The 24,892-nt window shown below is 41.4% G+C and overlaps 1 protein-coding gene and 1 long non-coding RNA gene across 3 annotated transcripts in view; both read left to right on the top strand.

Annotated features, from left to right (window-relative positions):
- Positions 1-1,527: 1,527 nt before the first annotated feature.
- Positions 1,528-2,842, top strand: LOC117828676. The gene is made up of 2 exons (XR_004634473.1): positions 1,528-1,717; positions 2,322-2,842. It is a non-coding gene; the product is annotated as an uncharacterized LOC117828676 (long non-coding RNA).
- Positions 2,843-13,639: 10,797 nt separating this feature from the next.
- Positions 13,640-24,892, top strand: part of LOC117828671 (NLR family CARD domain-containing protein 3-like) — a 42,150-nt gene continuing 30,897 nt past the window's right edge. Inside the window, exons 1-5 of one of the 2 annotated variants that reach the window (XM_034705868.1) lie at positions 13,640-13,953; positions 18,018-18,202; positions 18,807-18,853; positions 18,983-20,819; positions 21,410-21,864. In XM_034705868.1, coding sequence (XP_034561759.1) covers positions 18,072-18,202; positions 18,807-18,853; positions 18,983-20,819; positions 21,410-21,416 — 2,022 coding nt within the window. In that variant the 5' untranslated portion in view covers positions 13,640-13,953; positions 18,018-18,071 and the 3' untranslated portion in view covers positions 21,417-21,864. Of the gene's footprint in view, positions 13,954-18,017; positions 18,203-18,806; positions 18,854-18,982; positions 20,824-21,409 lie in introns of those variants that run through there. The other variant, XM_034705869.1, reaches the window with a different exon arrangement.

Below are 24,892 nucleotides of genomic sequence, written 5' to 3' on the forward strand. Positions count from 1 at the left end.
CCAGCATTAAAAAATTCAATGTAACCTGCTGATTTACCGAGGGGGAAAGCAATCGATCGTCTCACATGGAACCCAACCGCCGGCCAATGAAGTCACGCTCCAGTGGTCATGTGATGCCGATACTTGGACAGGAGTTGTGCTCTGCTTCAGTCACAAGATTCTCCACACATTCACAAACATATTAACAGAGATTCTCGGGTCTCATCTCTCATCTACTGCAGCAACAATGGTTGGATCAGTGAGCAGCGCATCACAGCTACTGACCAAAGTCATTCAATATGTGAAATCAAGTATTTACAGACACGGGACAAGTTGGATTCCATCCCACGACAACAAGATCTAAATCAGTCAGAAGTCCACTACCTATCCCTGTGAGCCACCAAGCTCACATGGATGATATGTGTCAGACAGGTATCACTCATCCACGTCAACATCCAGGTTACAGCCAGGGAACATTTTGGTTTGATCTCATCTGAAACACCTGGTTCCCCTGAGTTCATGTCAGGAAATACTGGGACATAACTAGAGAGAGTTTTCTCCAAACTACGGACATAATAACCCCTTCACTGCAGCCCACTACAGCACTTTACTTTATGACAGGTAACACTTTGTAACGGTGACGATCTAACCAAAGAACACGGTTAAAATACACTTTCTGAAGGTTTACGTGGAGCCGGGGGAAAACAAGGGAGGTGGTATTTTCAAGTCAGGGGTCATTCATGGTCCTTTTGGAGGACATGGTGTACATGCTGCTCGGTCTGTGGCTTTTTGTCACAGGCCGAGCGAGAGAGCAGACACCACGGAGAAACTTTGCGTGCAGACATTGTACAGTACTGATGTCGTTTTTTAAAAATGGCGGGTTTGATTCCTGTGTTGGGCGTCGCGCTCATGACTCTTCGGTGACGACATTGTATGACCAATCAGTGGCCGGCAGTCTGTCGACGTCACTTTTTAGTATCGACTCAGCTCGCTTGGAACCAGAGCAGAGCAGGTACGAAAAACTGGTATCTGACACGAGGTACTGCGCCCATGGAAACGCAACACAAACCGAGTCAAGTCGAGTAGAGCAGGGCGAAGACGGGCCAGTGGAAAAGGGCCATCGAGTATTTCCTGACATGAACTCAGGGGAACCAGGTGTTTCAGATGAGATCAAACCAAAATGTTCCCTGGCTGTAACCTGGATGTTGACGTGGATGAGTGATACCTGTCTGACACATATCATCCATGTGAGCTTGGTGGCTCACAGGGATAGGTAGTGGACTTCTGACTGATTTAGATCTTGTTGTCGGGGGATGGAATCCAACTTGTCCCGTGTCTGTAAATACTTGATTTCACATATTGAATGACTTTGGTCAGTAGCTGTGATGCGCTGCTCACTGATCCAACCATTGTTGCTGCAGTAGATGAGAGATGAGACCCGAGAATCTCTGTTAATATGTTTGCACTGTACCTTTAAACCTCTCTCTGCTCTCTACAGAATTAACACGTTGGAGTTCAAGCGGGATCATTTCAATTTTTTATTTTTTATTTCTTCTTTATTCAGCATCTGGAACTGCAGTTTGACAAAGACCAGCTGTGCTTTTCTGGCCTCAGCTCTGAACTCCAACCCCTCCCATCTGAGAGTGCTGTGGCTAAATGAGAACAACCTGCAGGATTCAGATGTGAAGCTGCTGCGTGATCTTAAGGAGAGTCCAAACTACAGTCTGGAGACTCTGAGGTCAGTACAGAGTTGGGGTCGGTCCGTGCTGGTCTCTCCAGCTTTTCACTTTAGCTTTGATGCATCTGATGAGAACCAGAGCTTCATCCACTACTTGGTCGTGCGTGGCTCTCTTAATGGAGCAGAAAGAGACTGCACCATGGACCACCCAAAACCTGGTCTGCACTCAGGGGTGCAGTATTTGTCTGCTGTTTAAAGGGTCCATTAGTCTGATGCACAAACAGAGACAGGTTCACATTCTGCTCACACAGAGCTCGCCACACACAGGGAGGATTGAAACACCTGTGACTCAGTGATGTTCAGCCAGGTGAGAAGCCAAAAGGCAAACAACATAAGAAAGTCCTGCTTTCATATTTAAACACAGAACACATGAGACAACAGTCAACACCACATGACGCCTTCAAGGACTCTGTCTGTCCCCTCAAGCTGCAAGAGTCCAATATATGAACCTGAGAGCTGAAAGGAAGCTACTTTACAACATCCCTCCACCTCTGGTCTGAGCAGGACTGAAGTCTCTGCTGGTCTTTAGACTGGAGGATCTGGATCACAGCTGATGAAGTGAGTCTCAGAGTGTAAACACTGTCTGTCTGCTTTCTATCATCAGATGGAGGGACGATGATTCAGAGTGATCAGAGAGAGGACGGTCTTCCTCCTGCTGGTCTGAGAGGTGGAAGCAGCAGCAGCTTGGATGTGGTGAGTCCCTGACTGAGTCCTGTTCCTGACAGACTGACGGACCAATCACAACAGGTGGAGGTGACTCTCAGTGCTGCGGTCTGAACTGCTCTGAGACCAGCTCCACTCTCAGACTCAGGACCTGGACCTCAGAGATCTTCTTCCACTGACTCTGAACTGAAATGACCTCCACAGGTTTGTTTTGTGGAGAACAAGAAGAAAAATGAACACACTGATTGAAACATGTAATCCTTTTAAAGTTGATCCCAGCTTTCTGAGTCACTCTGCAGTTTTTCTGATCACATGGTTTCAGACTGATGAAGAGACCAACCTGCAGCACTGCTTTCTGCCAGCAGGTGTCACTGTTTCCAGTGTTTTACAGACTGCTGGGTCTGAATGGATTCATTATCTGTTTGCAGAAAACACAAACAATAAATGTTAAATCTCTCTGTGTTTGTGTTTCATGTTCAGATGTGTTTGTTTTCACAGCTTCTTTGGATTGTTCCTCTTTTTTCAAAATAACCTCCTCCTGGATTAAAGGGACCACAGTCTCTTCATCATCTGCTTCACTGGGCTTCTGTAGTCCAGGACAGTCTGAAGAGACTTGAAGGGGACTTGAGTCAATCTGTTGTATTCATACGACATCTCTCCTTTCCTCTGTTAAAGAGGCGCTTTAACTCCAGCAGACTGATTCAATAGATGATCCACATTTCCTCTGAGATAAATAATAATAATAATAATAATAATAATGCATTTTATTTACAGCCTTTCTTGACACTCAAGGTCACCTTACAACATTAAAACAAACAGAGTTTAAATAACAAACAATAAATAAAATACAGTTTAAACAGTTTGAAGTGAATGGACAGAGGAGTTGTGGTCAGATGGAGTAATCCAGTTTAATCAGATGAGTTTTGAGTTTGGATTTATATTGTGGGAGTGAGTCAGTGTTACTGAGGTCAGGTGGGAGAGAGTTCCAGAGCTGGGGAGCAGAGCGACTGGAGGCTCTGGTCCCCATGGTAACAAGGTGAGCAGGGGGGACAGTGAGGTGGATGGAGGAGGAGGGTCTGAGGGTGTGGACGGGTGTGGCAGTATGGAGGAGGTCAGAGAGATATGGAGGGGCGAGGTTGTGTTTGGATTTGAAGATGAGGAGAAGTATTCTGTAGTTGATCCGGTGTGTGATGGGGAGCCAGTGGAGCTGTTGCAGGATGGGTGTGATGTGGTGGGTTCGAGGCGGTGTGTGATGGGGAGCCAGTGGAGCTGTTGCAGGATGGGTGTGATGTGGTGGATGGAGGCGGTGTGTGATGGGGAGCCAGTGGAGCTGTTGCAGGATGGGTGTGATGTGGTGGATGGAGGCAGTGTGTGTGATGGGGAGCCAGTGGAGCTGTTGCAGGATGGGTGTGATGTGGTGGATGGAGGCGGTGTGTGATGGGGAGCCAGTGGAGCTGTTGCAGGATGGGTGTGATGTGGTGGATGGAGGCGGTGTGTGATGGGGAGCCAGTGGAGCTGTTGCAGGATGGGTGTGATGTGGTGGATGGAGGCGGTGTGTGATGGGGAGCCAGTGGAGCTGTTGCAGGATGGGTGTGATGTGGTGGATGGAGGCAGTGTGTGTGATGGGGAGCCAGTGGAGCTGTTGCAGGATGGGTGTGATGTGGTGGATGGAGGCAGTGTGTGTGATGGGGAGCCAGTGGAGCTGTTGCAGGATGGGTGTGATGTGGTGGATGGAGGTGGTGCGTGTGATGATACGGGCGGCTGAGTTTTGAACCAGTTGTAGTTTATGGAGGGTTTTGTGGGGGAGACCAAACAGAAGGGAGTTGCTATAGTCCAAACGGGAGGTGACGAGGCTGTGAAGAAGAATGTTAGCGGAGTGGGGAGTGAGTGAAGGACGGAGACGGTTAATATTACGGAGGTGGAAGTAGGCGGACCGGGTGACGTGGTTGATATGGGAGGTGAAGAAGAGGGTGCTGTAGAGGATGACACCCAGACTCTTAACCTGAGGGGAGGGGGAGAGGGGCGAGTTGTGGATGGGAATAGAGAAGTCATGGAGTTTGTTTAGTGTAGATTTTGTGCCAATTAAAAGAAGTTCAGTTTTATTGCTGTTTAATTTGAGGAAGTTTGAGGTGAACCAAGATCTCTTTGAATCTTTGAACATGTTTGTGTTTCTGCTCTCAGACAGAAGCATTGATGTGTGCTGATGTGAATGTGTGTGTCTCTTGATAACTGAGGACAATAATGTATCTCTAATCAATATTTGAATTCTGATCTCATTAGAATCAGTGTTAAAGTTTCACTCCTTCACAACAGTCTGTAACGGCTTTACTTCGTCTCTGGGGTGCCAGTCAGCGTCAAGTCTGACAATTTTAAGAATTAACCACAGTAAATATTTGATGAAACCCTTACAACAATAACCACATGCAAATCTGCACATTTCAGAGATTCAAATCTCCCAGAGGCAAAGACACACAGAATGTAATAAGTCGATTCACTCCACAGTTTTGGATGATACGAAAAATTGAATTAAAGTCAGGGTGCGAATTGCCGGGGGGATGGGGGGGATTTCCACCCCTCTGATTTTTACATCCCCCCCTCTGGTTGTACAGTTTTTATCTCTGGGGGGGGGTACGTCTCATCCCCCCCCCGGTAATATTAAATGCATTTCCTACCGCCAGCAGATCGTGCCAACCGACCCGCCTCCTGACAAGTGAACAAATATAAATATGAACAATAGTTTAGGCTACGTTTTAAAGATGACATATCATGAAAAATTGTCTTTTTAATGGTTCTCTCCCTGAAATCTGTGTCCCTGTCTACAAACCCCCTGAAAAGTCAAAGACTCCATTCTGCCCCTGTTCTGATTTCTCCACCTTTCTGTAAATGTGTGCTGAAACCAGCCGTTTCAGTTTTCAGTGTTTTTGTTACGTCATCGCCATCCGGTCTGTAACAGGAAGTCAGAGCTCGGAGCTTGTTCAGCCCATAGACTGTATAAAATACAACTCAACCCCTCCTCCGTTTTTCATTCCCTGCACACATGTGTGCTAACAAGGAGCTTAGGAGGGAGGCATGCTAGTTGTAGGCTGTCTTAATAAACACAAAGGTCGCTTTGACTCCCCACGTCTGCAGATTTGAAGATCTAGTGGATGATTTTTAGTTTTCATGGAAAACTGCTAGCGCTAGTTAGCATAGCCACATAGCTACATGTTGGTAGCTGTGTACCAAGACACACGTCGACATACTGACAAATAAAACAACAAGAAACACTAAATCTGTGACCAATGGTTCAGAAAGGTCCTGCTGCAGGCGCCTCTCCGTCAGGATCAGATTCTGGATCAGATTCAGAGGGTTGAAGTAACGCGGGTCTGTGAGCAGCCGTGTATATTCAGCCAACATGTAAACATTAGATCAACGTGCTGGACAGCCGAGGCCACACCCACTTCCTGAGGGGGCGTGGTCAGAGAGAAAACAGAGTGTTCTGAGGAGGACTGAAGAAGAGGGTTTACAGGCAGACCAGAATCTGATTTTAAAGTGTTTTTTTGAGCATAAATTTTAAAGACATGTTTTGGGGACCTCTTAGACCAATATATGTTGATGACAAAAGCGTGATATGTCACCTTTAAGTTTGTTAGCAACGTAATGGGAGAAGTCCACTGACATGAAACGGCAACAATACATTTCCTACATTTTTTCAGCAGAAATTGAACTGAAAAGTCAAGAACAGATAATGTGAGGGATAACGACATCCATCTTCCAGCATCTCTGGAGATTCCACAGGTGGAAGATGCAGCTCTATGTTCACCTATGCCTCCGCCCTCCTCTCTCTACTGCCCAAGCTTGGTAGGAGGTTGCGTCGAGCCTCTGATGGATGGAGAGAGGAACGCGTATTGATCCAGCTTTCATTAACGGGGTGATGGCTAAAACTGCCAAAAAGTTGAATGACAAAATGAGTGTAACGCCGTAACTTGTTTAAGTATCTCTTCAGAACTGTTCAACTTCAACAACGTTAACTAGGAACTTAATTTAATCACACTTGAGGGCTGTGGGGAAGAAAGACCACGGGACAAATGTAGCTCTAGTGAAAGTTCAGACAGGAAGACTATAAAGCAATCACAGCAGTTTAACTCTCTCTCCCTCGTTCAATAGCTGACCCGCTTCCAGCTGCAGGCTCCGGAGCTGTCATTGGCTAATCAGCAGCGGCGTCATCCAATAGCTCAGTGGCATGCCCTTCAACGTCAGCCTATCAACTCTCTGCTGTCTTTTTAAATGTGTCTCTCTCTCCTGCTAGTTCCTTCTTGCATTGATGGTGCACACTCCTCCATCTCCCCGTCTCCACCTGGTCTCTGCAAGTCTCAATTTCCTTAGATCATCAACCACCACCACCAGAGTCTGGACTCTAGGGGGATTTCTTCAGCTGCCAAATTCACACATCCTACACTCATAACATTATCCCCATAGAGTCCTTACACCAAAGAGTTCTGTCAAGTTCCATCATTCATTCAGTTGTAATAAATAACCTTTATATTTAAATTGTGTCTCTCCTGATTGAACTACTACTGTGAGTCCTGATGCCTTCAATGACCCTTCATCAACGTAGGACAACAGCACATCGAACACATGTGACACCTTCACTCAACTCAAAACCATGTCACCGAGAGCAACCTTAAAGAGGCAGTGCAATATATGAAATAGAAGTCTTTTGAACTTCACTAAAGAACTCAAAGATACAAATACAATTAGAATTAAAAAAGAACTATTTAGTGAGAAATCTCATCTTACACTGGCATGGCACTTGTTAGAATAGTTTAGGGTTGGATGTTTTAAAGTTGTTCATTTATTCTAAATGTTATAATTAATGTTAGATACTTTAAGTTCATTATTCTAAGATTTAATAAAATGAATAATATCATGAATATAATTCATGTTCTGACATCTATTGTAATTTTGTGATAACTGATTACTTATGTGAATACATTAACTAAGTCAAATACATAATGGCTAAATATTAATGTGTTGGAGAGAGGTTGTTTCAGAAAAAGGAATATTTGTTCATTTTGTTCACAAGCTAACCAGAATTCATGACATTTTTTTGGAGATATCCCCCCTCTGTTTTTTTCACAAATCACACCCTGATTAAAGGCACTATGAGGAGTTTTTAAGTGGCTGAGAAACAGACTGAAACTGATACTGATGCCTCTTTATGACCCTCAAAAGCAAACAAGACCATCCACACCAACACTGATACCTTCTCTGTCATTTTAATGTGTAAAACTGCTCTGAGGGGGTAAAGGTGTCAGAACAGAGGATTGACATCTCGCTCTAGAAACTCCCTTTTTTGGCTGTTTTCATTGCAAATAATCGCATTGTAAGATAAGTCTAAATGTTAAAAGACAACAGGATGAGGTTATTGTCTGAAGACAATTATTTTGCATGTACAGGACAAGAGATAAGAGGTATCACTTTGTCCACAAGGGGGCGCCAGAATCGATACAAGCTAAAAGTTCCTCACAGCAGCTTTAAAGTGCAGACAAAACAACAAGTGAAACAACGGTGTGTGTGTGTGTGTGTGTGTGTGTGTGTGTGTGTGTGTATGTGTCCCAGCCCATTCGGGATTTCCCCACACCCAAAGTCCAGTCTGTTCCATATCCTCAAAAGAAGAGAAAAAGGGTGCATCTCAAAGCTCTAAACATCCATCCTCACGTCGTTCCCTTGCGTCGTTTCCTCGCGTCTTAGTCCCGCCCACGAGAGATGTGAGGAAATGAAACCAGAGGAGAGAGGAGAGAGGAGAGAGGAGAGAGGAGAGAGGAGAGAGGAGAGAGGAGAGAGGAGTCGTCCTCTCCTCATGTGAAGCAATGTCAGTTTGTGATGACGTCTTTAACAGCTGTTTGTGTCTGCACACATGTTCACTGTAATAACTTTGATAACACACACCTGTTTAACACACACCTGTTTAACACACACCTGTTTAACACACACCTGTTTAACACACACCCTTTTAACACACACATGTTTAACACACACCTGTTTAACACACACATGTTTAACACACACCTGTTTAACACACACCTGTTTAACACACACCTGTTTAACACACACCTGTTTAACACACATCTGTTTAACACACACCTGTTTAACACACACCTGTTTAACACACACCTGTTTAACACACACCTGTTTAACACACACCTGTTTAACACACACCTGTTTAACACACACCTGTTTAACACACACATGTTTAACACACACCTGTTTAACACACACATGTTTAACACACACCTGTTAACACACCTGTTTAACCCACACCTGTTTAACACAACACCTGTGGTACACACATCCTGTTTAACGACACACCGGTTTACACACATCCTGTTAAACACACCTGTTTAGACACACACCTGTTTAACACACCATCTGTTAACACACATCCTGTTAACACACCAACCTGTTTAACACACATCTGTTTAACACACACCTGTTTAACACACACCTGTTTAACACACACCTGTGTTAAACACAACATCTGTTAAACACACATCTGTTTAAACACAAACGGTTAAACACACACCTGTGTAACACACACTGTTTAAAACACATCTGTTTAACACACATTGTTTAACACACATATGTTTAACCCACACTGTTTTAACACACACCGTTTAAACACAACCGTTTACACACACCTGTTTAACACACATCTGCTTAACACACATCTGTTTAACACACACCTGTTTTAACACACACCTGTTTAACACACTCTGTTTAACACACACATGTTTAACACACCTGTTTAACACACACTTGTTTAACACACACCTGTTTAACACACACCTGTTTAACACATCTGTTTAAACACACCTGTTTAACACACTCCTGTTTAACCACACCGGTTTAACACACATCTGTTAACACACACCTGTTTAACACACAGTTTAACCCACACCTGTTAACACAACCTGTTAACCCACATCTGTTTAACACACACCTGTTAACACACTCCTGTTTAACAAAAACAGTTTAACACACCTGTTTAACACACACCAGTTTAAACACACACTGTTTAAACACACACCTGTTTAACACATCTGTTAACAACACTGTTTAACACACACCTGTTTAAACACACTGTTAACACACCTGTTTAACACACACCTGTTAACACACACACACAACCTGTTTAACACACACCTGTTTAACACACACCTGTTTAACACACATCTGTTTAACACACACCTGTTAACACACACTGTTTAACACACACCTGTTTAACACACCTGTTTAACACACTCTGTGTTAACACACACATGTTTAACACACACTGTTTAAAACACCTGTTTAACCACACCTGTTTAACACACACCTGTTTAACACACACCTGTTAACACACACCTGTTTAACAACACATGTTTAACACACCTGTTTAACACACACTTTAACACACATCTGTTAACAACATCTGTTAACACACACCTGTTTAAAACACACCTGTGTTTAACACACACCTGTTTAACACATCTGTTTAACAAACATCTGTTTAACACACACTGTTTAACACACACCTGTTTAACACAACCTGTTTAACACACCTGTTTAACACACACCTGTTTAACACACACCTGTTTAACCACACCTGTTTAACACCATCTGTTAACACACATCTGTTTAACACACACCTGTTTAACACACTGTTTAACACACACCTGTTTAACACACACCTGTTTAACACACACTGTTTAACACACACCTGTTAACACACCTGTTTAACACACACATGTTTAACACACCACCTGTTTAACACACACCTGTTTAACACACTCCTGTTTAACACACACATGTTAACACACACCTGTTTAACACACACCTGTTTAACACACACCTGTTTAACACACATCTGTTTAACACACACCTGTTTAACACACACCTGTTTAACACACACCTGTTTAACACACACCTGTTTAACACACACCTGTTTAACACACATCTGTTTAACACACACATGTTTAACACACACCTGTTTAACACACACCTGTTTAACACACATCTGTTTAACACACACCTGTTTAACACACACCTGTTTAACACACATCTGTTTGACACACATCTGTTTAACACACATCTGTTTAACACACACCTGTTTAACACACACCTGTTTAACACACACATGTTTAACACACCTGTTTAACACACACCTGTTTAACACACACCTGTTTAACACACACCTGTTTAACACACATCTGTTTAACACACATCTGTTTAACACACACCTGTTTAACACACACCTGTTTAACACACATCTGTTTAACACACATCTGTTTAACACACACCTGTTTAACACACACCTGTTTAACACACACCTGTTTAACACACACCTGTTTAACACACACCTGTTTAACACACACATGTTTAACACACCTGTTTAACACACACCTGTTTAACACACTCCTGTTTAACACACACCTGTTTAACACACCTGTTTAACACACACCTGTTTAACACACATCTGTTTAGTTACACACATCTGTTTAACAACAGTACCACAGCTTGTTGAAGCACACAGCTGTTTAACACATCACCTGTTTAACACACACCTGTTTAACACACATCTGTTTAACACACATCTGTTTAACACACACCTGTTTAACACACACCTGTTTAACACACACCTGTTTAACACACACCTGTTTAACCCACATCTGTTTAACACACACCTGTTTAACACACTCCTGTTTAACACACACATGTTTAACACACCTGTTTAACACACACCTGTTTAACACACACCTGTTTAACACACTCCTGTTTAACACACACCTGTTTAACACACACCTGTTTAACACACCTGTTTAACACACACCTGTTTAACACACACCTGTTTAACACACTCCTGTTTAACACACACCTGTTTAACACACACCTGTTTAACACACACCTGTTTAACACACCTGTTTAACACACACCTGTTTAACACACACACACACACCTGTTTAACACTCACCTGTTTAACACACACCTGTTTAACACACACACACACACACACACACCTGTTTAACACACACCTGCACATGAAGAGAATCAGCTCTCTGTGTATTCTGTCCTGAATCATCATGGATCCATTCACTTTTAAAATGTCTCATTATTAAATGATTTATTACTTTAAGGGAAAATAGAAACCATGCAACTCTTTTCAAACCCTGTGTTCATTAATGATCAGCCTCATATGAAACTTGATTAACCTGACAGGAAATATAACAAGTGTTTTTACTAACAGACAAACTTTACTGTCAGACTTCTCTTCATGAAGAAAACCAGAACAAACAGGGAAACTAACAGGAGGAAGAACTGATCATTGATATATATTATATCTGATGTTAGACTCTATTACTCTATTTCATTAGACAGTGAATCTGACAAAAACAATCAGATATAACATAATCCACCCTCTGTTATATTGAATTTATATGTTTTATTGAATAGATACTAGAGTTCTTATCTGAGGGGCTCAGTGTTAGCTTGGTCTCTACCTGCAGCAGGTGTGCTTTATGAACCAGCTCTCCTCACCTCCATGCATCTGTCTCATCTTCATTGAGGATTTTTACCCCCCGGTGTTTGTTAGTGACAAAGACACAACCGGGGGACGTCTGTTAAATATTTGATGTTTGACGTTGTTGCCGTGGTTACCGTCTACAGCTTGATTTAATCCAGTTTGGTGAAACATCAGACACATTTAGTAAGTTTGGATCAACTCCTCGTCATCAAAGATGAAGATGCATTTCAGACTGTCTGTCAGTGTGCCTGTCACTGCAGGTGCATTCAGGGACCGACGTAAATGTGCAATACAGTCCTTTCATGGCATTTTACTGTGAATCAAGAGAATCAAAATACAGTCACAGTGGTCACAGAGAGAATGTTTTCTAAAAACAACTGTAATTAAGCATATTTACTGCCCCTGAGATGTTATTGGGGAAAAAAGCTTTAAAAAGAAATTGCAACTTACACCGCAATTTTTTCAAAAAGCTGCTAAATCAGGCTTTTTAGGGCGCAACAATCACACAAAAACCCACGAAATCCTGAAGGGATAGATTTTTAACATACATTTTCAACATTTAAATTGCTTTGTTGACCATGTCTGTGTTTTTAATTGAAGTAATTCTACAATTGTTAAAATCTGAATGAATGGATTTTGTGTTTTTGGCCCAGTGTGTTGAAACAGCAGGTCAAAATGAATAAATGATAGTCTGATCATATAGGTGATGTTGTGCTGAAAAAAACGATACCAAACACTGGCATGTTAAAAAACAAATTATATTTGTACAAAAGCAAAATGACTCAAAACCTGTGAAAATAGGCCGAGACCTCTAAGAGTTAAAACAAGAAAACAAACAATGATCCAGTATTTGTGATTCCTGTGCAGTGACCGAGCTTCTTTAGAATAGAACCAGGAAGACTGTTCTAACACGGAGTCTTTGTTTGACTTTATTGCAGATCCTTCAGATCAACACACACAGCAGAATGACAGCTGAGGAGTCTGACTGTTCTCCAGGACCAGACGGGTCTCAGTGCTGCTTGGACGGAGGTAAGTGGAGGAGCGAGTAGAAGGACTCCAGGAAACTGTGAAGGTGTGGTTCTTCCTCTCTCATCGGCCCTCTGAGAGACGAGCAAAGTTAAGAAATGTTTAAATGCTGAGCCCAAAACTATAAATCTCAGTTTGTATGTGACTTTACAGACTACACACGGTTTATCTTTAAACCCAGCTATCTATGTGAAGTCTGCTGAGCAGCAGTCTGGACCTAGTTAGCTTGGTGACGTGTATCTACTTTGACTAAGGAGACAGAGACGTTCATGAAAACACACAGATTGAAAAAAGACAAACTCTAGTGAATGTTCAGAGGAGGAGAAACTCTGAGCTGGTAACACAGGTTGAAATGAAAACAGGTGAACATGTTGAGTCAGAGCTCAGACTGTGTTTTCAGTGAGGGGAGCAGAGGGTGAAAAAGGACACTGATACAGGAGGAGTGTTTATTTAACATCACTGTTTCACTTTTCTCTGCTTCATCAGTTCATGAAGCAATCACTGAGTCACACACTTTAAATCACAGAGAACACTGAAGACACGGCAGACAGCACCATGGAGACTTTCTGCTCAGTGGCAGTAAACTATAAAGTCATATCACACACTGACTGAAGGGGAACAAACACAAGACAAGTGACAACATGGAACAAAAAGTGGGCCAGGATGAGAGGGAGGAGGAAAGAGTGCTCAGCTGGTAGTTTGTTGGTTTGACCAGCAGGTGGTGCTGCTGCATTTACTATAAACTGAGACTCAAGTGTTCAAGTTACTGCTTTCATTTCTAGATTCTGATTTGAACTAAGGAAGGTGTTTTTAAAGAGAACTGAACTTTAACAGATGAAGACAGACTTCACCCTCTCCAGTGAACAGAGAGAGGAGGAGGAGCTGTGAGCTGCTGGTGAAGCTTTACTTGTAAACAGACTCAGTGAAAGTGAAAGTCTGGGGACTGCAGTTCAGACTCCATTTTGAGATCAGAACAGAGCAGAGGAGGGAAGGACGTGGAGACAGGGTGAGTGTTTGTTCAGTGTTATTCTTGATCTCTGTATCATCAGTTCATGGAGTCTGATTTTTCTAAGTGACGCTCTTTAAACTGTTAAAGAAAGAAAGCTGATCAGATCCAGGACTGGATCAGGTCTTCATACAGGAAACTGTGAAGGTGTGGTTCTTCCTCTCTCTTCGGCCTTCTGAGAGACGAGCAAAGTTAAGAAATGTTTAAATGCTGAGCCCAAAACTATAAATCTCAGTTTGTATGTGACTTTACAGACTACACACGGTTTATCTTTAGACTGTGAGTTCAACATGGATAACGTCTGCTTCAGACAGGAAGTGTGTTTCCTGATTCTCAGCTGCAGGGTGTCACGGCTCAGGCGTGTGCTGTCTTGTCATTCACACTGACTGCATGTTTATTAAAATGTCCAAAGTTATCAGGATGGATTCTTTACAGGAAAGGGTTAAAGATTATAATTCATCATGTAGATTAAATACATCCTACAGGTTACTGATAACTCTTTACTCAACATGCTGCAGGATGTACAGATGCAGGAGAGCAGGGGCGGATCCAGATTATTTTAAGGTGGGGGGCACAGGGGGGTACATCAGTTAAATCAGGGGGGCCATCTAAAAACAACAGAAATGAAGGCAGCGCCGACTTCAACATTTTTGACCATTAAGTACTTACACTCAGTTGTCAAAGATAGTACAGAAGACAGTGTTTTGATGTCTTCATCTTTCTTTAATTACACAAATGAATGAAGGCTAGACTTTGTCTCTGCTTCATGCACACTGGAAGTAAATCCAGTTTTGCCAGACAGCCAAACATTAGTGGTCACAAAATAATCAGAACAAATGACATTCTCACACAGAGAGCAATAATATTTATTATGACTGCTTAGTAAAAAGTAATGATAAACAACGTACAGCCGTAGTTCCACAACTGGACTGAACTGTTGCTAAGCAACCCAAACATTCCTCTGAACTCTGTTACTCAGAGTAGATATTCTGTGGTGCACAATAGACTCAAACTTATACATTCATTTGCATGTTTTAGGTTTGGCAACCAGTTAAGTAAGATTCTGTTGTATGATCACCTGTTTGACATTTTGTGCAGCAGAAATTAAAAGTATTGGTTTGTTCACGCTCTTGTATTTTTGTGATGAAGAGGAAGTGAGTGTAATTATAAGGACTTTTTAAAAATAAGATATCATATCAGACAGAATTATTTTCAAAGCATAAGTATCTTATGTAGACGACAAAGCACTTCTTGAACAGATCTCTAAGTAATGCAAATGATGTAATAACATCCTGAGGTGGCCAAGTCTGATCCTTTATCACAAACACTGAACTGATATAAAACTACATTCTATCAGGTGAGAAATACAAAAGAGCAAATAACATATTGCTACATGGTGGGTTAATAATCAATAGTCTGCATTTGGGACCTTTAGGTGCAGCACATGGCTGACTGGGTGCAGGTGTTTCTACTGATGCTGTCATCTGAATCCATATCAGAGTCAGTGGTCTCTTTCCTGGCTGCATCTTTGACACAAAATTAAATTGCATCATCAAAACTTTGTTAACTGTATTTCTAAATTAAACTTCTATCATACTTTTTACAGCAAAGCATAAAGAGCAGATGTATAACATTTTCTCCACATCACCTGGAGGCCTGTGTCTGCTGCTCTGCATGTCAAAATTAAACCAGCAGCTCACTGTTTCTAATGCAGACTTACAGAAATCAACAATAAAAGTAGTAAGCTAAACGTTGTAGTGAGTGAAACATGCAATAGTTCTCATAAACCTAGGGAATAAAGGTTTATGGATCTAGTGATCTCACCTGGAACAGACTGAACTCCGCGACGGAAGTCCGCGACTGTGCCGGTGTTATAAAGTTAGCGTTGGTCTGCTGCTGCTATTTCCTGTTTGTATTTCAAGAGCCCCTTAAAGGGGACATATCACGCTTTTTTCATCAATATATATTGGTCTAAGAGGTCCCAAAAACATGTATTTAAAGTTTATGCTCAAAAAAAACACTTTGAAATCAGATTTTGGTCTGCCTGAAAAGCCCTCTTCTTCATTCCTCATCAGAACACTCTGTTTTCCCTCTGACCACGCCCCCTCCGGAAGTGGATGTGCCTCGGCTCTCCAGCACGTTGATCTAATGTTTACATGTTGGCTGAATATACACGGCTGCTCAGAGATCGCGTTACTTCAACCCTCTGAATCTGATCCTGACGGAGAGGCGCCTGTAGCAGGACCTTTCTGAAGGATTGGTCATAGATTTAGTGTTTCTTGTTGTTTTATTTATCAGTATGTAGACGTGTGTCTTGGTACACAGCTACCAACATGTAGCTATGTGGCTATGCTAACTAGCGCTAGCACTTATCCATAATAAATAAAAATCATCCACTAGATCTTCAAATCTGCAGACGTGGGGAGTAAAACCGACCTCTGCCAGAAAGGCAGCAGGACCTTTTATGAAGGATTGGTCACAGATTTAGTGTTTCTTGTTGTTTTATTTATCAGTATGTCGACGTGTGTCTTGGTACACAGCTACAGCTACAGCTATGAACATATAGCTATGTGGCTATGCTAATTAGCGCTAGCACTTATCCATGACAAATAAAAATCATCCACTACATCTTCAAATCTGCAGACGTGGGGAGTAAAACCAACCTTTGCGTTTATTAAGAAAGCCTACAACTAGCATGCCTCCCTCCTAAGCTCCTTGTTAGCACACATGTGTGCAGGTAATGAAAAACGGAGGAGGGGTTGAGTATTATTTTATACAGTCTATGGGCTGAACAAGCTCCGAGCTCTGACTCCGTGACAGACCGGATATTGTTGTTATGTAACAAAAACATGGAAGTCTGAAACGGCTGGTTTCACACACATTTACAGAAAGGTGTAGAAATCAAAACAGGGGCAGAATGGATTTTTTTCATTCTTGGGGGGTTTGTAGACATGCCAGGGACGCATATTTCAGGTAAAGAACCATTAAAAAGTCAATTTTGCATGATATGTCACCTTTAATGGAACGAACATGATACAATCAGATATAGGGTTAGGTTTTGTTTTTCAGCTTGATCACAGAACGGCAGGTAGCGACATTGATTGACAGCATGAAGGCCCAATGAAATTTGGGGTGGGGGGGCACATGGGGGGCCAATCAGATCGCAGTGCCCCCACGGAAGATCCGCAACTGCAGGAGAGGTTTCAGGTTCATCTTTTAGAAAAGGATTAGATTCACATTAAAAACCAGTCCTTCACTTATCTCCATGTTAAATGTTCACAGACAAACACACAGTGACGGAGAGAGAGGAGGGAGGAGGCCGTACTGGAATATATCTCCCATAACCTGTTGCTATCCTCCTGTACACATTCAAGGCCATCCACAACCTCTCCCCTCCGTATCTGTCCGATCTCCTCCACACTGTCACCCCCTCGCTCCCTCAGGTCTTCCTCCTCCCTCCACCTCTCTGTGCCCCCTGCCCGTCTCAGCACCATGGGGAGCAGAGCTGTCAGTCGCTCTGCTCCCCAACTCTGGAACTCACTCCCACCAGACATCCGTAACTCTGACTCACTACCCCTGTTCAAATGCAAACTTCAAACTCACCCGTTTCAAACTGCATTCCTTGTCTAATTGCACTGCCTCATTTTAACTTGATGTAACTCTGCTTGTTTTATGTATTGTGTTTTAATCTGTCTGTAAAGTGACCTTGAGTGTTTTGAAAGGCGCTTCTAAATAAAATCTATTATTATTATTATTATTATTATTATTTGATCAGTGAATGATAGACCTAAGAAAAACAACTTATTTGTTTAGTTTTTACCAACTCAACAGGATGTGGTACGAAGCTCTGACACGTGAGTAGAGCTGAATACTTCCTGTTTCTCTGAGGACTTTTTGACTTGATCACATGAGACTGAAACGATCAATCAGGACCTTTGTGATTCAGAACAAGAAGAAAAGAAGAGAATGATAGTGTGCAGATCAATAGTTGACATAATGAGATCTTCATGGTGTAACACACTCCTCCTGTTTGTGTCTCACCTGTCTGTCTACCTTGTCCACAGGTTGAAGAACTTACAAACACTTGATACAGAAGGACTCACTCTGAAGTGCAGACGATGGATGACTGTGTGGAGGAAGAGGAGCACAGAGCAAAGTCTCCCCTGTCCAGCTGTCTGTCTATGAAGAGTGACCTGTCTAAAGGTTTTCCTCCAGACTTCAGTAAAGAACCAGAACCCTCAGAGACCCAGTAAGAGAACTACTTTTAAACCACCAAACTCTCAAGCTCAATCAACTGATGTGCTCAGAACTGGATCTGGTTTGATTCCAGACTTTGAAACTCAGAAAGTTATTTTTAGACCATGAGAACAAAACGATGTCCTGAGCTCCCTCAGTGGATTCTCATGTTTGAATTAGCAACCTGCATAAAGTGCTGCTATAGAAGGAGTCAGTGAACACATCTTAACATACTGTTTCTATAGATGAAGGGTTTTAGTAAGGACTCTGACTGTCAGAAAGAAACAGACTCATTACTGAGAAATGAAAACCAGCTCAAAGTGTCTGTTATCAGACCTTTAGATCTGTTTCATATGTTCAGGAAAATAAAATGTAGTGAAGCTGACGGAGAGAACTCATCCTGCCCTCTTCCCCGAGCCTCAAAATCCTGTCATAAAATCAGAGTTTGATTTCTTTGTGTCCCTGCTCATTCAGGCAGCAGCTGCTGTTCAATATCTAGCAGCAGGATGCTGATAGAGAGAAGGACTTCAGAGACTAGGATCCAGTCAATGTTCACCACACTGGAACTTTCTCACTTTAAACTCAACCATATAAAAACTGAATTTTCCTCTTTCCAGACTAATATCAGGACCACAGGAAGCCGGTCAGACCAGCAGTGAAACCAGTAAGAGTGTCCATCTTTCCTCTGATGTCATTGTTTGTGACAGCCCCACTTTCTTATCTCCTGAATGTAGTTCAAACCTTTTCAGCTGATTCACTCTGTCAGATGTCTCATATTTCTCTTCTCTTTCAGCAGATCGTGGTCTGCAGAGGGTTTTAGAGGAACATAAGACCAGTCTGAGGACGAGATATGAGCGTGTGAGTGAAGGAAGTGAGGAAACAGGAGGTAGAACCCTCCTCAACAGGATCTACACTGAGCTCTACATCACAGAGGGACAGAGTGAAGAGGTGAACACACAACATGAGGTGAGCCAGCTGGAGACCGCCTCCAAGAAGGAGACCCTCCAGGACACTCCCATCAAGTGCCAGGACATCTTCAGAGCCTTACCTGGTCCACAGAAACCCATCAGAGTGGTTCTGACAGTCGGCGTCGCTGGTGTTGGAAAAACCTTCTCAGTGCAGAAGTTCACTCTGGACTGGGCAGAGGGCTTGGAGAACCAGGACCTCAGTCTGGTGGTTCTGTTTTCATTCAGGGAGCTGAACCTGATCAGGGGACAGTACAGTCTCCTCCAGCTGCTCCATGAGTTCCATCCAACATTACAGAAGGTCCCAGCAGAGACGCTGGCTGTCTGTAAACTGGTGTTCATCTTTGACGGTCTGGACGAAAGCAGACTGTCTCTGGATTTCAACAACACTCAGGTTGTGTCTGACGTCACACAGAGCTCATCCATAAACCTGCTGTTAACAAACCTCATCCAGGGGAATCTGCTCCCCTCAGCTCTGGTCTGGATCACTTCTCGACCCGCAGCAGCCAATCAGATCCCTCCTTCACGCGTTGACAGGGTCACAGAAGTCCGAGGCTTCACTGACGCCCAGAAGGAGGAGTACTTCAGGAGGAGGATCAGTGATGAAGATCTGTCCAGCAGAATCATCTCACACATCAAGACCTCCAGGAGCCTCCACATCATGTGTCAGATCCCGGTCTTCTGCTGGATCACTGCTACAGTTCTGGAGCACATGATGAGCACAGAGCAGAGAGGAGAGCTGCCCAAGACCCTGACTGACATGTACTCACACTTCCTGCTGGTCCAGACCAAGAGGAAGAGGAAGAAGTACGCTGAGGGTCCTGAGACCAGTCCTCAGGAGCTGATGGAGGCTGACGGGGAAGTTCTCCTGAAGCTGGGCAGGCTGGCGTTTGAACATCTGGAGGAAGGAAACATCATGTTCTACCAAGAAGACCTGGAGCGCTGTGGTCTGGATGTCACAGAGGCCTCGGTGTACTCAGGACTCTGTACAGAGATCTTCAAAAGAGAGTGTGTGATCCTCCAGGAAACAGTCTACTGCTTTGTTCATCTGAGCGTTCAAGAGTTCCTGGCTGCAGTCTACATGATCCACTGTTTCACAACCAGGAACAGAGAGGTACTGAAGGGTTTCTTAAAGGACAACATGTTCAAAAACATTTCAAAGACGTTTTCCCAGTTGTTCAGAAACCCAGATAGCTTTAACTCATCCCTGGATGACTTCCTGAAGAGAGTCATGGAGAAATCCCTCCTCAGTAGAAACGGTCACCTGGACCTGTTTGTCCGCTTCCTTCATGGACTCTCTCTGGAGTCCAACCAGAGACTCTTAGGAGGTCTGCTGGGTCACACAGACAACAGTCCAGAGATGATCCAAAGAGTCATCAACAACCTGAAGGAGATGAACAGGAAGAAGATCTCTCCTGACAGAAGCATCAACATCTTCCACTGTCTGACGGAGATGAACGACCTCTCAGTCCATCAGGAGATCCAAGAGTTCCTGAAGTCAGGGAACAGATCAGAGGAACTCTCTGAGATCCAGTGCTCTGCTCTGGCCTACATGCTGCAGATGTCAGAGGAGGTTCTGGATGAGTTCAACCTGAAGGAGTACAAAACATCAGACCAGGGACGACTGAGACTGATTCCAGCTGTGAGGAACTGCAGGAAGGCTCTGTAAGTCCAGATTTGATGGTCCTCATGTATCAGTGCAAATCAGCTGTTTGGTTCTTCCTGCTCTTTAAAGGAACCTGCATCATAAGACATGTTGACCTTGTTGGATTCACATTGTTCTCTTTTATATGTATGCTGTAAAACTAAACACAATAGATTTCTACATTTGGGGAAAATGTGAAAATGGATCCACTTGTTGGTCTCCATTGTTCCTCACACTGAGCCGTCAGTCGGCAGCTCTGCTACGGCTGCTCCGTTCATCTCTCTGTCCCAGTGCAGGAGGAGGGGAGCGTCCTTATGGCTCTCTGAACCTGTGAGGTAGGCTGAGGAGAGGTCTGCTGAAACACATCAAGTCTGAAAGATCAGTCCAGTCTTTGTTGCTTTACTGTCACTACAGCCCACAGCTCCCACGGAGGATTAGGACCACATCAGGAGTAAAAACAAGAGGTTTTTACAGACGTACAGTCACAAGAATAAAAAGATGAACTTACAGATTAAAGTGGTCAGGTTAGGAGAATGAAGCTGTAATCTTCTGAGAGTTGTAACTTCACTAGAAAGAAGTTTGAATGACAGGCTATCATGAATCTCTCCAGTCTGTAGGATCAAACAACATCCAGAGAGATGTTAGAAGAGCAGCCAGCTGCTCCATCTGAAACCAGGAACGTGGATCATCTTGTGAAGTGAAACTGGACAGCTGAGGACAAACAGCAGGAACGAGCACAGGCTGTATACTAACCTGCTCAGAGTAGACTCAGTGTGTTACACTATCTATTCAGACTTCTGATGCGTATGACCAGGTGGTGCTGATGTGCTCAGAGACTGAGTCTTCACTTCTTCATCAAACTAAAGGTGAACTTCACAAGATGCTCCACGCTCCTGGTTTTAGTGCAGGCGGCTGGCTGCTCTTCTGATCTTCACATTTCAACATTTATACTAACACAGACTAAAACTCTGACTTCTTCTCTTTACCACTGTTCTCCTCAGTTTGTGACTTTCCTCTCTGAACTCAGAACACACTGTTGTTCACAGTGTAGCAGATAGGAGGGGTGTTGATTGTTGACTGTTCCAGATCAGTCCTAAAGATGGCGCTGTGAATGCTGTGAATCAAGGGGAAGGAAAAATGTAACTTACCTTTTAATAACAACGTGTTTTTAATATTTATGTCCTCACAGATTTATACGCTGTGGACTTCTTTCTTCTTTCTTTTTTTCTTTCTTTTCTTCTTTCTTTCTTCCTTTCTTCCTTTCTTCCTTTCTTTCTTTCTTTCTTTCTTTTCTTTCTTTCCTTTCTTTCATTCTGTCTTTCTTTCTTTCTTTCCTTCTTTCTTTCTTTCTTTCTTTCTTCCTTTCATTCTTTCATTCTGTCTTTCTTCTTTCTTTCATTCTTCTTTCTTTCTTTCTATTCTTCATTCTTTCATTCTTTTCATTCATTCTTTCTTTCTTTCTTTCTTTCCTTCTTTCTTCTTTCTTTCTTTCTTCTTTCTTTTCTTCTCTTCCTTCTTCTTTCTTTCTTTCTTCTTCCTTCTTTCTTTCTTTCTGTCTTTCTTTCTTCTTCTTTTTCATTCTTTCTTTCTTTCTTTCTTTCTTTCTTTCTTTCTTTCTTTCTTTCTTTCTTTTTCTTCTTCTTCTTTCTTTCTTTCTTCTTTCAGTTCTTTCTTCTTTCTTTTCTTCTTTCTTCTTCTTTCTTCTTTCATTTCTTTCTTTCTTCTTCTTTCTTTCTTTCGTCTTTCTCTTTCTTTCTTTCTTTCTTTCTTTCTTTCTTCGATTCTTTCTTTCTTTCTTCCTTCCTTTCTTTCATTCTTCTTTCTTTCTTTCTTTCTTTCTTTCATTCTTTCTTTCTTACTTTTTTCATTCCTTTCTTTCTTTCTTTCTTTCATTCTTTCTTTCTTACTTTTTTAATTTCTTTCGTTCTTTCTTCTTTCTTTCTTCCTTTCTTTCTTACTTCTTTCTTTCTTTATTCCTTTCTTTCTTCATTCTTTCTTTCTTTCTTTCTTTCTTTCATTCTTTCATTCTTTCATTCTTTCATTCTTTCTTTCATTCTTTCATTCTTTCTTTCATTCTTTCTTTCTTCATTCTTTCTTTCATTCTTTCTTTCCCTCTTTCATTCCTTCTTTCATTCTGTCTTCCTTCCTTTCTTTCTTTCTTTCTTTCATTCTGTCTTCCTTCCTTTCTTTCTTTCTTTCATTGCGTCTTTCATTCTTTCATTCTTTCTTTCTTTCTTTCTTTCATTCATTCTTTCTTTCATTCTTTCTTTCTTTCTTTCATTCTTTCATTCTTTCATTCATTCTTTCTTTCTTTCTTTCATTCTTTCTTTCTTTCATTCATTCTTTCTTTCTTTCTTTCTTTCTTTCTTTCTTTCTTTCTTCCATCCTTTCTTTCTTTCTTTCTTTCTTTCTTTCTTCCATCCTTTCTTTCTTTCTTTCTTTCTTCCTCTTCTCCTTCTTTCTGTCTTTCCTTCTTCTTTCTTTCCTTCTTTCTTTCTTTCTTTTTCTTCTTTCTTTTTTCTTTTCCTTCTTTGTCTTTCTTCCTCTCTTTCTTTTCTTTCTTTCTTTTCTTTCCTTGTTTCTTTCTCTTTTCTTTTCCTTCTGTCTTCTTTCCTTCTTTCTTTTTCTTTCTTTTCTTTCTTCTTTCTTTCCTTTCTTCCTTTCTTTCTTTCTTTTCTTCTTTCTTTTCCTTCTTTCTTCTTTCTTCTTCTTCCTTCTTTCCTTTCTTTCTTTCTTTCTTTCTTTCTTCTTTCTTTCTTTCTTCTTTCTTCTCTTTCTTTCTCTTTTTCTTTCTGTCTTTCTTTCCTTTCTTTCTTTTCCTTCTCCTTCTTCTTTCTTTCTTCTTTCTTCTTTCTTTCTTTCTTTCTTTCTTTCTTTCTTCTTCTTCTTTCTTTCTTTCTTCTTTCTTTTTCTTCTTTCTTTCTTTCTTTCTTATTTCTTTCTTTCACTCTTCTGTCTTTCTTTCTCTCTCTGCTTTCTTTCTTTCTTTCTTTCTTTCTTTCTTTCTTTCTTTTTTTCTTTTTTTCTTTCTTCTTTCTCCTTTCTTTCTTTCTTTCTTTCTTTCTTTCTTCCATCTTTCTTTCTTTCTTTCTTTCTTCTTTCTTTCTTTCTTTCTCTTCTTCTTTCTTTCTTCCATCCTTTTTTCTTTCTTTCTTTCTTCTCCTTTCTTTCTTTCTTTCTTCTTTCTTTTTCTTTCTTCCTTTCTTTCTTTTCTTCTTTCCTTCCTTTTTTTCTTCCATCCTTTCTTTCTTCCTTCTTTCTTTCTTCCTTTCTTTCTTTCTTTCTATCTTTCTTTCTTTCTTTCTTTCTTTCTTTCTTTCTTTCTTTCTTTCTTCATCCTTTCTTTCTTTCTTTCTTTCTTCCATCTTTCTTTCTTCCTTTCTTTCTTCTTTTTCTTCTTTCTCCTTTCTTTCTTTTCTTTCTTTCTCTTCTTTTTTCTTCCTTTCTTTCATTCTTTCATTCATTTCTTCTTTCATTCTTTCTTTCTTTTTTCTTCTTCCTTCTTTCTTCTTCTTCCTTCTTCTTTCTTCCTTCCTTTCTTCTTTCTTTCTTTTTCCTTTCCTCTTCATTCTGTCTTTCTTTCTTTCTTTCTTCATTCTTTCTTTCATTCTTCTTTCTTTCTTTCATTCTTTCCTTCTTCTTCATTTTCTTTCTTTCTTTCTTTTTCATTCTTTCATTCCTTCTTTCTTTCTTCTTCTTTCTTTTTTCTTTCTTCCTTCCTTTCTTCTTTCTTCCTTCTTTCTTCTTCCTCTTCTTCTTTCTTTCTTCTTCCTTCATTCTTCATTCTTTCTTTCTTCTTTTTTCTTTCTTCTTCTTTCATTCTTTCTTTTTTCTTCTTCCTTCCTTTCTTTCTTTCTTCTTTCTTTCTTTTCCTTCCTTTCTTTCTTTCTTTCTTTCTTCCTTCATTTTCTTTCTTTTTTCTTTTTTCTTTCTCTTCTTTCTTTCTTCTTTTTCTTCATTCTTTCTTTCATTCATTCTTTCTTTCATTCTTTCTTTCTTTTTTTCTTTCTTCCTTCCTTTCTTTCTTCCTTTCTTTTTTTCTTTCTTCCTTCCTTTCTTTCTTCCTTTCTTTCTTTCTTTCTTTCTTTCTTTC

The sequence above is a fragment of the Notolabrus celidotus genome, chromosome 17, assembly GCF_009762535.1.
Source record: "Notolabrus celidotus isolate fNotCel1 chromosome 17, fNotCel1.pri, whole genome shotgun sequence".
Taxonomy (NCBI): Eukaryota; Metazoa; Chordata; class Actinopteri; order Labriformes; family Labridae; genus Notolabrus; species Notolabrus celidotus.